Source organism: Anolis carolinensis, chromosome 4, assembly GCF_035594765.1.
Source record: "Anolis carolinensis isolate JA03-04 chromosome 4, rAnoCar3.1.pri, whole genome shotgun sequence".
In the NCBI taxonomy this organism is placed as follows: domain Eukaryota; kingdom Metazoa; phylum Chordata; class Lepidosauria; order Squamata; family Dactyloidae; genus Anolis; species Anolis carolinensis.
The window spans coordinates 150,940,083-150,956,995 of NC_085844.1; the positions used below are offsets into that span (position 1 = coordinate 150,940,083).

At 41.9% G+C, this 16,913-nt stretch overlaps 1 protein-coding gene across 1 annotated transcript in view; it reads left to right on the forward strand.

Annotated features, from left to right (window-relative positions):
- Positions 1-319: 319 nt before the first annotated feature.
- The window catches only part of dipk1a (divergent protein kinase domain 1A), a 29,074-nt gene continuing 12,480 nt past the window's right edge, over positions 320-16,913 (forward strand). Inside the window, exon 1 of the mRNA XM_008109237.2 lies at positions 320-727. Within this exon, the coding sequence (XP_008107444.2) occupies positions 674-727 (54 nt within the window). The 5' untranslated portion in view covers positions 320-673. The remainder of the gene's footprint in view (positions 728-16,913) is intronic.

Here is a 16,913-nt window from a genome sequence, read left to right on the forward strand (position 1 = left end):
GCCCGGAAACTAAATTGGCAGCCAGTGGAGTGACATTAGGATAGGTCACTATGAGGAATTTGTAAGTGGGATGTTTGCCGGCACCTCGCATGTCCAGTATGTTGCGCCCACTGAAAGTTGGCCTCCCTTGAACCCTTTTCAAAGGCAAGGGTGCCACTGGCTCGGCTCAAGCCTTGGGGACAATTGGGGAGCGCTTTGCGGATAAGGGATGCTCAGGCTGCGGGGAGGGAAAGAGGGAGGGATGTGGAAGAGGAGGCGGGCTGCCTGTTTCCCTCCCTCCCGCACCGGAACAACCCTCCCCTTTAAATCGAGGAGGAGGAGGAGGAGGAGGAGGGGGCAGGGGAAGCGGTGCCGGGCCCTTTTGCTTCATCCTCTCCAGGCTGCCTTCACTCCCCCTCCGAGTGGGGAGAGGAGAAGACAGGGCCTCCTTCCTTCCTTCCTTCTTCCTTCCTTCTTTCCCTCCCTCCCTCCCTCCCTGCTTGTGTGACAGTTGCCAAGGGAGGCGGAGCTGGCCGGAGGGAGCCGGAGCCCGCCTTGCAGCCCCTCTCTGCCCGCCCAGGCTCCGGCCCCGAGGCAGAGAGACAGACCCCTTGCCTTGCCTTGCCTTGCCCTCCCCGGCTTCTCCTTCCTCGGCTCCTGCTGCTGCAGCCCGCTGCGGGGATGTGCCATTGCCATGGCCAGGAGGCTGTTCGCCGGGGCCTGGCTCAGGAAGCCCTACTACGGCCAGGTAGGTGGGGGAGCCGGGTCGGAAGAGGGGAGGGGGTCCCTTGGAGGGAGGGGGCAGCCGTCCCTCAAGCAGGCTCTTTCGGAAAGAGCTCCCTTTCTGACTCCAGCGCCTTCTTCTAGGCTCCAGGGCTCTCGTGTTCTAGCTGCTGCTCCAGCCACCGGCTTCAGGTATCTCTATCAGCTCAGGGTCAGGAGAAATGCAGCCCGGCCCCACTTGAATTGCCATTGCTCAATGCTATGCAATCCTGGGAGTTTGCTTCACAGCCAAAGAGTGCTTGTGTCTCACCAAATTATAATAGTTTTCAGCTATGGCAGCCAAAACTGCATTCCTTTCTACAATGTATATCAGGCATGGGCAAACTTTGTCCTTCCAGGTGTTTTGGACTTCAACTCCCACAATTCCTAACAGCCAGTAGGCTGTTAGGAATTGTGGGAGTTGAAGTCCAAAACACCTGGAAGGCCGAAGTTTGCCCATGCCTGGTGTAGATGCATCCAGAGATGATGGAGATACCTAGCACACATCCTTAAATCAGGCCCCATCTACACTGCCATGTAACCAGATTCTCCACTTTGAATTGGATTATAGGGCAGTGTGGACTCCTGGGAGTTGCTTCACAGCTAAAGAGCTTGTGTCTCACCAAACTAGAGAAGTTTCCAGCTATGACAGCGAAAACTGCATTGCTTTCCACAGTGGGCAAATACAGTAGAGTCTCACTTATCCAAGCTAAACGGGCCGGCAGAAGCTTGGATAAGCGAATATCTTGGATAATAATGAGGGATTAAGGAAAAGCCTATTAAACATCAAATTAGGTTATGATTTTACAAATTAAGCACCAAAACATCATGTTATACAACAAATTTGACAGAAAAAGTAGTTCAATACGCAGTAATGTTATGTTGTAATTACTGTATTTACGAATTTAGCACCAAAATATCATGCTATATTGAAAACATTGATTACAAAAATGGCTTGGATAATCCAGAAGTTTGGATAAGCGAGACTTGGATAAGTGAGGCTCTACTATAGTCCTCTATCCCAGAAATTCATGGCAGAAAATCCCACAATATCCCACAATATCTGCTTTGAACTGGAATATATGGCAGTGGGGACTCAGTTCAAAGCAGATACTGTGGGATTTTCTGCCCCTGATCTTCTGGGATATAGGGCTGTGTGGAAGGCCCCAGGTGTTTTGGCTGGGGCTGTTAGGAATTGTGGGAGTTGAAGTCCAAAATACCTGGAGGGCCGAAGTTTGCCCATGCCTGGTGTAGATGCACTCTCAAGTGAGGGAAGGGAACAAAAGCTTGCCCTTCTCAGGTTGGCTCCACACTGCCATAGAATCCAGTTTCTGAATCCAGATTACAGACAGTCCTGTGGTTTGAAGGGTACATTTTCTCCTCAATGAATTTTAGCAGTTTTTTTAAATGCAAAAGTATAGTTTCACTGACACAAAATACTCCTAAAATGTTTAAAAGGGAAGGAACATATTGTTTCAATATGTCTTGGAATTACAAAGAAACCCATTTGAAAATGGGGATAAAACGTTGCAGCTGGTGCCAGGACTTGCTAGAAAATATTCTGAGATAACAGAAATATAATTTGGATTTAATGCCACTCCCCTTCCCCCAGCTCCCCGATCCTCTCTTCAAGAATTACAGAAACAAATAATATAATTTAAATAATTACAATTGTTTCAGGCCCTGATTATTTCATGTCTGGAATTCTCCTGTTTTCAGAGTGTTGCTCTTTATTTATTGTCCTGATTTTAGAGTTTTTTAAATACTGGTAGCAGATTTTGTTCATTTTCATGGTTTCCTGCTTTATGTTAAAATTGCCCACGTGCTTGTGGATTTCAATGGCTTCTCTGTGTAGTCTGGCATGGTGGTTGTTAGAGTGGTCCAGCATTTCTGTGTTCCCAAATAATATTCTGTATCCAGGCTGGTTCATCAAGAAGCCATTGAAATCCACAAGCATGTGGACAATTTCAACAGAAATGTTGAATGAATGCAGTTCAACGCTGCTTTCTCCACCCTGACTCAGAGTGATAGAATCTTGAGTTTTGTCATCGTTTGGACCTCTTTGGCAGAGAAGGTGAAAGACCTTGTGAAACTACACCTCCCAGTTTTGCACAGCATTCAGCCATGGCTGTTGGAGGGATGTCAAACTGCACTCACTCTATAGTGTAGATATAGCTGAATAGAGCTTCTTCCACTACTCTCCCCCCCCCCCCCCCCCCCGCCAGCATTACTCTTTCCCTATTTCACCCTCTCCTCCTTGCTTTGCACTTCTGCTCATTTGGGCACACTTCCATCAGAGGTCCCTCCTGAAAAGGGTTTCTGCTCGACTTCTCAGACTTGCATGTTCATCCTGAATCCAGATTTGTCTTTGCTGAGTTGCTTGCCGGAGATGACTGGTTCTGACAAGCTGTAGCCTTGAGTCAGTGGCCGGGTAAGATTCGAGAGCTGGGTTAACAGGCAGGACAGGTGTGAGGAAAGTGTTAACCTTCCAGATGAGTTAGTACAACAATATCAGATGCACCACTTGCATTTTTGCTTCTGTGTGTTTGAGAAAGAGAGAGAGAATATAATTCTCTCTGAAGGAATCCCTATGCTTTGTTCAGAGTCTTTGTATCACGTTGCCACTTCGCAGCACTTGCCCTGCTGAACTTCCACCCAATCGGTGCTTTTAGGAATCTGAGTAAGGAGCCAGCATGTGCCAACACTGGTTTACCAGGGTTATTGAATGACAGCATTAGAAAGAACCTCAGAGGTGCCATATAACAGTCTCCGGTCCGCAGGGCAATGGATTCTGCAGAGCAGGGGTAGGAATTCTGTACTCCTCCGGATATGTCTAGACTGCAGCTCCCAGTATTCCTCATTACTATCTATGCTGGCTAGGAGTGGTGGCATTTGCTGTCAATCAACAACCACATAATTTCCTTGAGAAACCCATTCCCCCAATGGCTTGATTAGGGCTTTTTTGGGTTCATCTATACCAGTGGTTCCCAACCTGTGGTCTGTGGACCAATAATAGTCCGCAAGAACTAAAATATGATCTGCAGCCTCACCATTATTACTACAGATAATAACACAGCCCAACCAAAAAAAAATTTTCTTGTTATCTTCATTTTTAGGCCTGTTCCTGGAATTATTTGGGGTGCTGATTCAAAAAATTGCATTGGATAGACCACATCAGCTCTAGATTATTAAATATGGTTTTCTATGCATGAGCAAATGGTGACTACTGGATGGCATATCCTCTGTATCAGAAACTAGAGCTGATGTGGTCTATCCAATGCAATTTTCTGAATCAGAACCCCAAATAACCGAACCGAATCTATAGTTGACCAAAAACTGGTACTGATGTTGGAGAGTAGTCCATGGTCAAAGTGGTCCCTGGTCAAGTGGCCCCTAGTCCAAAAAAGCTTGGGAACTATACTATAGAATGAATGCAGTTTAAGACCACTTGAACTTCAATGGCTCAGTGTTGTGGAATCCTTTGAATTATAATCTTCAGTGCCAAAGAATACTGGTGACTCACCAAATTACAAATCCCAATAATCCATAGCTCTGAGCCATGGCAGTTAAAGTGGAGCTAAACCAGGTCAATTCTACTGTGTAGATGCAGAATTAGAAACCTTCAAGGAAAGGGATTCCACAGGTTGTTCCTTTCAACAGTAATCAGAAACTTTTCTAAAAGCAACAAACCTAGTGGACTTGTAATCCAGCTAACTTTTTAAACTTCTAATTTTCAAAACATCTTTCGTGGCCATACCTTGCCTACATCCTTGATGTATCGAGCTAATTCACCAAGAAAGGCTCTTGGTACGTGCAGTAAGAAAAGCAAGGCTGCCTGTTCTATTCTGCATCCTTGTAACTTTGTCAATATTCTGCTTTATTTATCTGTATTTTTACTGTTTACTCTTTTGTACACAGCTAGATCAGCTAGATTACGTAGAGCAGTGCTTCTCAGGCTGTCTGATGGGGAGGACAAGCAGTCTTTCCCCAATGTTCCAAGGATCAGCACATATTTCCATCCATTGGCTAAAATCGTTTCTTTTCTGGAAACTTACCAGAGACCAGCAGCCAAAGGCTCAAGGAGTGGCACAGCTCCGGGGAATCACCACTTTGAGTAGCACTGATATAGAGCAGACACTGAAGAAGGCCACATCTATCTTTCTGTATCAAAACTATGTGATGTTTTCAGATGGCACTGCATTACTTTAGCAGTTAGAAAGCCCTTCGCAGTGTTTCCATTTTTCTTGCCTAATGGATTTTCCGAGACAAGAAAAAAGACAGAAGCAGCAACGGGGGCTACAAGTGGAGGGTGACTGGCTTTGCACAATGTCTTTCAGCTGAGCATGCCAATAAAAATGTGGAGGAGATAAAATGCATACATATATGGTTCGCTTTCTTAGAACTATTTGAGGGTTAACCTAGATTAGACCTCTTGTTGAAACTACCATAATCAACTCTTTGTGGGGCTGCCCTTGAAAACTATTGGAAGCAGCACAATGTAGCTGCCATACTGGTATCAGGTATACATTTTAGATGCCATATAACATAGGTCCTGTTAGAACTCTACTGGCTTCCCAACTTAATTCATGCTCCTGGTGTTGGCCTTCAAAGTCCTATATGAGGAATTACAGACATGAATCAATCAGGGGGAGCTAACACCTCAGAACAAAGGATTCCCTCAGGCAGGAATGAAGCTTGCAATGCTAATCAAGGTGATTAACTTCAACATTCACACTGGCCTCCAACGGACAAGAGTTCTTTCTCCCACCCTGGACCTTCCACAGATATATAAACCTCCCTTGCTTAGTTTTCCAATCTACTTCACAACCTCAGAGGATGCCTGCCAAAGATGTGGGCGAAACGTCAGGAGACAATGCCTCTGGAACATGGCCATATGGCCCAGAAAATGCACAACAATCCTATATGAGACTTCAACATCTGAAATATTGCCTCCACACATAGAATCATAGAGTTGGAAAAGACCTTAAGAGCCATCAACTCCTTACCACATAATCAAAGCACTCCTGACAGATGACCATCCAACTAATACTAGAAAATCTCCTGATAAGAGACTCCACTCCAAAGCAGCATATTGCACTGCTGAACAGCTTTTACTCTTAAGAGGTTCTTCCAGCTATAAATTTGAGGTCCTCAAAGGAGACCCTGTTGTGTGTTCCAACACTTCATGGCGTTAGGTTCAGTGGTCAAATGTAACAGGGCTTTCTCTGTAGTAATGCCTCAAATGTGGAACTCTCTACCAAAGAAAGTTACATCAGCCTCATCTTTTTTGAGCTTCCAAGAAGAAGCCAAAACAGTGTTGTTCTGCATGGCTTTCAGTGTTTGAAATTGCTTCTTTCAAAACTGGATTCAAAGATTCTTTTTAGACAACTTTTAGGAGCTTCCAAATAATAATTTATGTGATTGAGAAACAGTTTTGTCTTTAGCTATGGGCCCTTCCACACAGGTGAATAAAATCCCACATTTTGTGTTCTGACAAATAGAGGAATCTAAATATGCAACACCTGTATGCCTGTTCTTCAACTTCCCTGTTTTTAGTCTGTTCCATGATTGCATATAGGTATGTCAGCAAATGAGGGTGCCCTGTATGTTGCTAGCAGTATTACGTATGTGAGGTTTTCCAAAAAAGGGTGGGGAAAAGAAATGAAGAAATGTTAAACCATTGGCTCTTAGCTTTCTTGGCTCACAGGTCCTTTGAGAATCTGGTGAAAGCCCTGGAGCCCCTCCAGGAAGAAAAAAGCACTTAAATGCCATTTTCAAAGTAACAGGAAGGAAATAAAATGGGGAAATCGCTTTTTCTTCCACCTGGTTCATGGATGTGAAGAATCCCTGCCTTAGAAAAAAAAATAGCAATTGAGACAGGGGAATAAAATCCACAACTGCATCCAACCTTTTGGCCTCTTACCTATGATATTGAATAACACTTATTCAAAAGTATGTAAAAAGCTCTTAAAGTGCAGTATCAAGTTACAGTGAGTCAAGACACAAAGGGAATAAAATGTATACGCTATTTGTATTTGCTGGTCTGTACATACACTCTAACAAATTGAGATGAGATAATGGACTCCTCTAGAAGTGACAAATAAATTGAATAATTGGGTTGTTGTGCATTTTCTGGGCTGTATGGCCATGTTCCAGAAGCATTCTCTCCTGGCGTTTCGCCCACATCTATGGTAGGCATCTCAGAGGTTATGAGGTCTGTTGGAATTATTTAAATTGTATTATTTGTTTCTGTAGTTCTTGAGGAGAGGATTGGGGAGCCGGGGGGGAAGTGGCGTTAAATCCAAGTTATATTTCTGTTATCTCAGAATATTTTCTAGCAAGTCCTGGCACCAGCTGCAACGTTTTATTCCCATTTTCAAATGGGTTTCTTTTTAATTCCAAGACATATTGGAATAATATGTTCCTTCTCTTTTAAACATTTTAGGAGTGTTTTGTGTCAGTGAAAATATATTTTTGCACTAAAACAACCTGCTAAAATTCATTGAAGAGAAAATGTACCCTTCAAACCACAGAACTGCATGTAACCTGGATTCAGAAATTGGATTCTATGGCAGTGTAGATCCAACCTGAGAAGGGCAAGTTCTTGTTCCCTTCCCTTCCCTCACTTGAGAGTGCATCTACACCAGGCATGGGCAAACTTGGGCCCCCCAGGTGTTTTGGACTTCAACTCCCACAATTCCTAACAGCCTGTTAGGAATTGTGGGAGTTGAAGTCCAAAATACAGGAGGGCCCAAGTTTGCCCATGCCTGATCTACACTGTAGAATGAATGCAGATTGACACCGCTTTGAGTGATATGGCTCAATCCTGGAATTTGCAGTTTGGTGTAAGACATTGTAAAACCACAACTCACAGGATTCCATAGTATTGAACTTATTTACAGTATTTACAGTATTTATATTCCACGCTTCCCACCCCGAAGGGGGTTCAGGGTGGATCACAATGTACATATACATGGCAAACATTCAATGCCATTAGACATACAACATACAGACAGAGACACAGAGGCAATTTTTACATTTCCCAGCTTTTGGCTTCATGAGGGTATGCTCGATTACAGCTACAGGGGGAGCTGCCACTTCATCATCCACTGTGACACCAAGTCCTTGAAGGAGTACTTCCTCACTCTTCCACACACTGCTGGATGTTTTTATGGTGACCTAAATTAGTTAAATTGGCCTCCCCGCATTAAGCAGTATCTAAATTATTGAAGTTAAAGTGAATTTGGTGCAAACTACGGGCCCTTCCACATTGTCTTTTATCCCAGCATCTGATCCCAGAATATCTGCTTTAAACTCAAATATGAGTCCCCAGTGCCAGATAACCTGGGATAAACAGATAATCTGGGATCAGATCCTGGGATATAGGGACAGTGTGGAAGGGCCCTGGCTTTGCACTTTGAACTTGCTCTGTAGCAATAAGTGGACTGAGGAGAAAGGGGGAAAGTCAAGGAGAAGAGAGACTGAGACATTTTAATTTAGCGGGGAAAATGGGACAACAGGGGATTAACCAGGATTATACCTGCCAAATCAGGACACTTGGAGGGTGTGATATTTTGAGAAGTCATGATTCTTTGAACTGATCTGGAAGAGCCCAAAGTCTATAGCACTGGAGAAGTGGAGAGAATCTCTTTCCCTTCACATCCTTAGGTCTAGAATTAAGGGAAAAGATTGTGAATGGCAAATTTTGGAGTTGTTGCAAGTGGCCGCTTAGAAATACATAATTCAATAGGCTCATGGAACAGCCAGCTCAGTGGAGGCTGCTTTGTCATAGGATGATTTAATTTTTGACTCATAACATTTGTATAGTAGTCAATGTCACACATCATGAAATAATTGCATTTTCCCAGCAACAGCATTTAGATGGTCAAATTACAGGAAATGCTACCTTTAGGAAACAGATTTGGATCCCTTGCACTAGTTTGAGTGACATCTATTTTATTCAAGGAAAGCTATTTGGATCCTTTGCAATGTCCACAGACTGAGTGCTCCTGTTAACCCAATCACTGTTGCCATTAGATTACTGCAAACTAATTGCTTTATGAGAGGTTTAGGATTTTCCTATTGTTGAAGTCTATCTTGCCTTAGAAAACCCTATGGAATTTCTGGGGTCATCATAAGTCAACAAATAACCTGAAGGCACATACACATACATAAAGGCCCCCGGTGGCGCAGCGGATTAAACCGCTGAGCTGCTGAACTTGCTGACCAAAAGGTCAGCTGTTCAAATCTGGGAGGTGGGGTGAGCTCCTGCTGTTAGCACAAATTTCTGCTAACCTAGCAGTTTGAAAACATGCAAATGTGGATAGATCAATAGGTAACGGCGGCAGGAAGGTAACGGCGCCCATGCAGTCATGCCAGCCACATGACCTTGGAGCTATCTACGGACAATGCCAACTCTTCAGCTTAGAAATGGAGATGAGCACCAACCCCCAGAGTCGGACACGACTAGACCTTTACACATACACACATGTATACATTATCTTTGATATTTTTGATTAAAAACATCAGTGCAATTTCCAAAGGAATCAAGATAATGATAAAAACAAAATCAGCAAATAATCTCAACCAGTAAAGCTAATTCTGAGTAGGATGGGTTAAAAAGAGTTGTACATGTACCCTATTAAATGGGATGTTGTGGTTACATGCAAGGTCAAGCAAACATTGTTCTCTGTATCAAGACAAGACACTTCAATATTTTTAAAGCCTGTCCTAAAAATAAACAGCATTAATGGAAACAGATCTATAGACTGCTTCAGGGCAAGAACTATATCTTGTTTCTGTATCAGATGCTTCTGACCCAGTGTGTGTTCATGTATATTTGCATGTGGTGCAGGCAGGAGGGAATGTAGATATTTAATCATGAAATGACTGAGCATATAGATTTTATTATCATCAGCACAATATGATTAGCAAATGCCATCTATGAAAAATGAATAGGGTTATTTTTGGTGAAACATGACACAGTGGTGAATTATAATCCCCACTTATGCCTTTGTGCATTATGGCTTGCTTTTCAATTCGAGGCATGCATTTTAAGCCTTTCTTCTCAATGGAAATCTCACGTAATTGAATCTCTCCATTGTTCCCTCTTCACCTAGCTTTTTTTCTGATATCTTTGGAACCTTTGTTTCTCCTCCACAAATAATACTAAAAGCCCAATAATTCAAAGAACCATTGTAGCAATCGCTTACTTTTCCTTTCAGATCTTGTTGCATATACTTCCATTTTTAAACACTTAAGAAATATATTCTAAATTTTAAACTGATAGTTGCATTTGGTACAATATTGGGGAGCTGCTTTCTCTAACAGAACAGACATTTTGAGGTCTATATTTTATATTTACTAGATAGACTAAGGATTCATCCACACTGTAGAATGAATGCAGTTTGTTACCAATTTAACTTCCATATTTAATACTATGGAATCATAGGAATTGTAGTTTTACAAGCTTTTAATTTTTTTTCTGACTTTTATTCCTTCAACACAGCTGTATAAAATCCACATTGAACTGGATTATATGGCAATGTGGACTAAGGGCCTTTCCACGCAGCCATAAGATCCAGAATATCAAGAGAGAAAATCCCACAATATCAGTTTTGAACTAGATTATCTGAGTCCACACTGCCAAATGTGGGATTTTATTCAACTGTGTGGAATGGGCCTGAAATATTCCAGTTAAAAGCAGATATTGTGGAGTATCTGCCTTGGTATTCCAGATTATATCGCTGTGTGGAAGGGCTCAAAGAGTGCTGGTGGCTCACCAAATGACAATGCCCGGCATTCTATACCATTGCGCATGGTAGTTAAAGTAGTGCCAAACTGTAATAATTTCACAGTATAAATGCAACCTATATTTCAAATATGTCTCTTCTGTTAAAGAAAAAAATAGCCAATATTGAACTAAACACAACTGTCAGTTATAAAACTAAGTGGCAGTGTGGTGTAGGGTTAAACTATGGCTCCATCTACACAGGCCTTTTAATCCACATTGAAGTGAATTATAATTGGAGGTACCAAAAGTGTTACAAATCAGTTTTTGGTCAATCTTAGATGCGGTTTGATTATTTGGGTGCTGATTCAAAAAATTGCATTAGATAGACCACATCAACTCTAATTTCTGATACAGAACATATGCCATTCAGTAGTCGCCATCTGCTCGCCCACAGAAAACCATATTTAATAATCTAGAGTTGGTGTGGTCTATCTAATGCAATATTCTGAATCAGCACCCCAAATAACCCCAGGAACAGGCCTAAAAACGAAGACACCAAGGCGCCCCTGCTTCCAGGCTCCACATGAAACAGCTCCACTCAAGGGGAGAGAGGGAGGGAGGGAGGAGGAGAAGCAGTAGTCAGGAGGCCTGTTGTTGTGCCTTTCATTGGTAGTCAGCCTCTCCCCTCCAGACATACCCATTGCCTCAGCACTATAAGAGGAGCCCCCGATGGCGTAGTGGACTAAAGCCTTGTGACTTGAAGGCTGGGTTGCTGACCTGAAAGCTGCCAGGTTCGAATCCCACCCAGGGAGAGTGCGGATGAGCTCCCTCTATCAGCTCCAGCTCCATGCGGGGACATGAGCGAAGCCTCCCACAAGGATGGTAAAAACATCAAAACATCCGGGCGTCTCCTGGGCAACGTCCTTGCAGACAGCCAATTCTTTCACTCCAGAAACGACTCAAGTTGCTCCTGACACAAAAAAAGGACTATAAGAGGGTTTCACAAGACCAATTGCTCTCATTGCAAGCGTGTAGTAACAGTGAGGCCGTGGACCATATTTTCGTTCTTAGGGGCCATTGGTGCTTGGACCACAGGTTGGAAACCATTTCTCTAGGACAATGGAGCCAGATGGGGATTCTCCAGAAGGTAACAGGTTTTTTAAACCCTCTTTATACTCTGGCCTATGTCAAAGCACCCAATGACCAGGGTTTGAATCCCTGTTCAACTATGGAAAATAAAACCCACTTTGGGTAAGTTACACTCTTTCAGCCCCAGAGAAAGGAAAAGGCATACTCCCTCTGAACAAATCTTGCTAAGAAAATCCCATAAGAAGTTCATCTTGGGGTCACCATGAGTCAAAAATAATTTGAAGGCACACAACAAAAATACAACAAGTTGGCACAAAGTGCTATTGTTGTGGTGAGCATCTTCAAAAAGAACACAGTATGAAATATGGCAAACATAAGTGATTACTCAGAGCTGTTTGTAAGAACTTTGTCCCCCAGAAGACAAAAGGCATATGTTCTAAATGGACATGGCTAACAAGTTCAATTACATGATGGTATGTCTTTTTTCACCCAAAAAATGATGCATGTACATTAATGATAGGTGGCATTTTCTATGTTCTTTGTAGAAGAGCTGGTTCAGAAATAATCTTGGCCCTATCTTAACTGTGTTTAAAGACCAAGAGAGCCAACCATAAGGGTAAACTGCTTCCCTTTGGGGAATTTCTTTTTCTCTGCTTTGAGTGTAGTCAAATGAGACCTTGGCACTGAGCTAAAGGCTAATGCAGGTTAAGGTTCCCATGTAATCAGGATTTTGAACCTCAGGCTGTCCTTTCAAAATACTGGAGCCACAGCTTGACAAATATTGCTTATTTGACAAATTGCCATGGTATTCATTGCTGGGAATATTATTGAACAATTATTTGAGATATGCCTTATGCAGTAAATAGACATACAGTGATAAAAACTAGGCATACAAGCTATGTTTTGCTTGAAAAATAAGTTATGCAATTTGCTGCTTGCTCGAGGCAAAAACTATTCCCTTTACCACAGCGAGCAACTGAGTGGCAAATGCACAAGCAGGTCCCCATCTACCACCATCTGTTTGCTTTTACTACACCTGGCAACCATCACAGAATTCTTGGACATTTATCTCATTGACTGTCTTTTCTTTCAAAATGAACGTCAACACTAACTGCTTTGTTTCCCTGATAGTTTGGAGATAGTTGAGAGAGGGGCAGAATTGTGTGTGTTTCTCTAAGTAAACTTTCCGTGATACCTAGCAGTAAAACAAAGCTAATGAAGCTGGGAAAACAAAAGGAAAACAATTTGGGCAGCCCAAATTTGGCCAACCCCGGCAAATGATGTGCAGCTGTCCATGTATGAAATTACAAAACTCCTTTACTTTGTAATCCAAGAATATTCAAAGCAACGGTGTAACAATTCATCTCATTCTCTGTCAAGAGTCTAGTACTAGTGTCAATGCGCTCTGGATCCTGTCCAGATTGAACAGTGCCAGAAATGGGGCTGCTTCAGATGCATCTTGCGTGGTGAATAACTAATTACCATGCAGTTCACACTGTTTAGCAGAATTGACTCTGTAAATGCCTGCTTGCTGGGTGGTGTCATCTGTTTTCTTTGCTTTGTGTTTTCTGGCTCACTTCCAGGTGGTTTCGTGGGAATGGGAAAGGGTTAAGCAAAAGCATATGCCGGCTCTAAAGCAATTTTATCCTAATGCTGCACTCATCACAAAAGTACTTGTTCTTTTGTCGTCGTTGTCATATCATACCTGCTGCAAGCTTTCCGATGCAGAGTCAGCGTGTATAACTCTGCATATAGCATCCTCTCAGTTACTAGAACAATTTTCTATAATATCTAAAGTTAAGGTAACGGTAAAGGTTTTCCCCTAACATTGAGTCCAGTTGTGTCCAACTCTGGGGGTTGGTGCTTGGTGTTGTCTGTAGACACCTGCAAGGTCATGTGGCCGGCATGTCTACATGGAGCATTGTTACCTTCCCACCGGAGCGGTACCTATTGATCTACTCACATTTGCATGTTTTCGAACTGCTAGGTTGGCAGAAGCTGGGGCTAACAGCAGGCGTCACTCCGCTCCCCAGATTCAAACCTGTGACCTTTCAGTCCACAAGTTCAGCAGCTCAGCGCTTCAATACGCTGTGCCACATTGTTGTTGTTGTGTGCCTTCACATCATTTCTAACTTTTGGCAACCCTATCACAACATACATTTGACAGAATGTCTTACTGAAGGGTTGGCCTTCCTCTGAGGCTGAGAGAGTATGACTTGCCCAAAGTCACCCATGGATGAATGAGGGATCCCTGGTTTACCAGTATCCTAGTCCAACACTCAAACCACCACAACACTGTAGCTTTTAATATTGAATATTTAAATTCTGTGTAAGTGTGGCACTGTTAAAGGTGAAGCCCCTAATCCATTTAAGGTCAGACTAACGGAAGTACTTTGGCCAGCTGTTTTCTGTGATACTTCCTAGTTGTTTATTATTTTGGAGCAAAAGTTTAAAGTCCAGGAAGCAGGAAGTTATGGTCAGGCGTTTGCCTTGGGAGTAGCAGCATTAACAATATGCTACACAAGTTTATAGTTTCATAAACAGTATATCATTTATCAGTACATACTGGCCCGGAGTTTGTTATTGTTCATTCTTACATGCCATAGATAACAGAATTTGTTAGGGCCATAAGGGGAAAGAATATCAACGGATCATTCTTGATTGTTATGAATTACAGTAGAGTCTCACTTATCCAACATAAACGAGCTGGCAGAACATTGGATAAGCGAAAATGTTGAATAATAAGGAAGAATTAAGGAAAAGCCTATTAAACATCAAATTATGTTATGATTTTACAAATTAAGCACCAAAACATCACGTTTTACAACAAATCGACAGAAAAAGTACTCCAAAAGACAGTAACATTATGTAGTAATTACTGTATTTATGAATTTAGCACCAAAACATCGCACTATATTGAAAACATTGTTTAAAAAAACATTGGTTACTAACAAATTGACTACAAATAAAGATAAAATTGCATAAAATGAACTTACAGTAGCAACATTGTTGGAAATTAAATCCATAAAAAGTTCAATCCTTGCTGCCTAGAGAAACAGCTGTGGATCGGGGCAGGAGGGAAACTGCATTGGATAATCCAGAATGTTGGATAATCCAGAATGTTGGATAAGTGGATGTTGGATAAGTGAGACTCTACTGTACTTTAAAGCTATTCTGTGATTGGAGCAATCTAGTTTGTTTTTTAAAGTGAAAACTCAGGGTTAAATATTCTCCCCAGTTGTAGTTACTGGTAAGACAGATGTAAACAGTAAATTTGGCTTCTTTTCAATGACTCTGGAATCTGTTGTAATCTTAGTTGTCTAAACATGTTGATCCGTTTCATCCCAATATTCTGCTCCAAATGGTAGATAACCAAATGTCACAAAGTTCATAATCAGAGCATGAAGGATCCTGAGGATCTCTCCCCCCGCTCTCCCAACAGCTAATTGTCATAGCCAACAGGTATGCTTGATGCTGTGCTTTTGATTAGATGATTCCCCAGAAAATCTTGGCCCCAGCTATGATCCAGATTCTAGTCCTTGCATCCTATTACTGTTTCCTACCCAGAATTATAATACTTCACTTATTGTATATTGCTCCCTATCCCTAACTTTTCCCTTCTGACATTGCACTTTATCAGTCAGCCCTGCCCTCATAACTGATTCTCACTATCCCGCCTACCAAGCCCAGAAACTGTTTACTATTTTAGGTCACTGGTTGTTGTTGCTATTTTACACTGTGTTATATTATTATTTGTTTTATATTTTTATGATGATGTTATATGAATACTAAAATGCTCATTTTAACTATGTTGTTGAGTTTCCCCATGTGAGCTACCCCGAGTACCTTCAGGAAGATGGAGGCAGGATACTAAAATAAAGCTACTAAATCTTTGAGCCACCATGTCCATAAACATTACTTAAGTTAGGGACAAAATTCAGTTCCACTGCAAGTAAGAGAAGAGAAGCATGAGCCAAAATTAGACTGCATTTTACTAAAGTAGTGGACAGCAGTAATTGGACTGGGTGACCCTGTTTAGATTGGCCAAGGGATTCAAGTTCACGCTGTTTCTGTTACCTTTCAATTCTCTTGAGTAAAACAGTTAAATATTATTAAATTTATTACAAATTACCCTTTAAACCTATACATGTGTGTGTGAGAGAGAGAGTGTGAGTGTGTGAGTGTGTGTGTGGGTTGTGGTAGCTCAGTGGGTTAAACTGCTAAGCTGCAGAACTTGCTGATCGGAAGGTTGGCAGTTCGAATCTGAGGATGCTCTCCTCATTAGCCCCAGTTTCTGCCAACCTAGCAGTTCGAAAACATGCAAATGTGAGTCGATCAATAGGTACTGCTTCAACAGGAAGATAACAGTGCTCCATGCAGTCATGCTGGCCACATGACCTTGGAGGCATCTATGGACAATGCCGGCTCTTCAGCCTAGGAACCCCCAGAGTTGGACACTACTAGACTTAATGTCAGGGGAAAACCTTTACCTTTAATACACACTGACACACACACCTAGACATTTTAATAGAAAAATCAACACAAAAACTTGAGTAAGCTTATCCACGGTCCAGAGTGACTCATGTCCCTTAACTCTTATTTTAAAAGGGACCACCCCTTCTTTGAGTAAAGTAGAGAAAGGTAAGAGATCCGTCCGTCCCAAAAATATTTCAAAAAAGTACCAGTCCCCTCTATTTTCTCCACTGTGGCATAGAGTCTGGTCTTGACTTATCCATGGATCTTATCAACATAATTTTGGTCCCAAAACCTGCCCTCTATTTATACACGAGGTTCACTTAGACATATGAGCATATATAGTAATTATATTAGTTAGAAGGTATTCTTCAATAAACATTACTTGAGTTCATTAAGTGCTTCGTAAAATAAACTAAATAAAATGTATTACAATTGGTTGTCTGTCTGGCACCAAGCTTCTCTCTCCAGCTCTGTTGCCTTGAGGGTCCATGTCATTTCTTTGCTGTCTTCTTTCCCAGCTACAACCAGCTGGCGTTGAATCTGAATGGGGAAACATGAGATTAGATCTCCAGCACCGTTTACTGAGCTGGCAAGTCACAAGCTTTCATCATGCCTATTTTATGTGACCATACAGACAGTAAAATGGGAATGTGTGTTTGTTTCTTTAGGAATGCCATGACTCTCTGGAGAAAGAGAGATGAAAATTGAGTATTAGTTACTTGAGAAGTTATCTATCGCATACTACATTTGTGCTGGGACAAAAATACTCCAGTCCTGAAACATTAGTACAAAATGTCTCATTCATTAGACAGCTAAAGAACAAAGATCCACAATTCATTACATTGAGTATAGTTTGAAAAAATATTAAGTAATT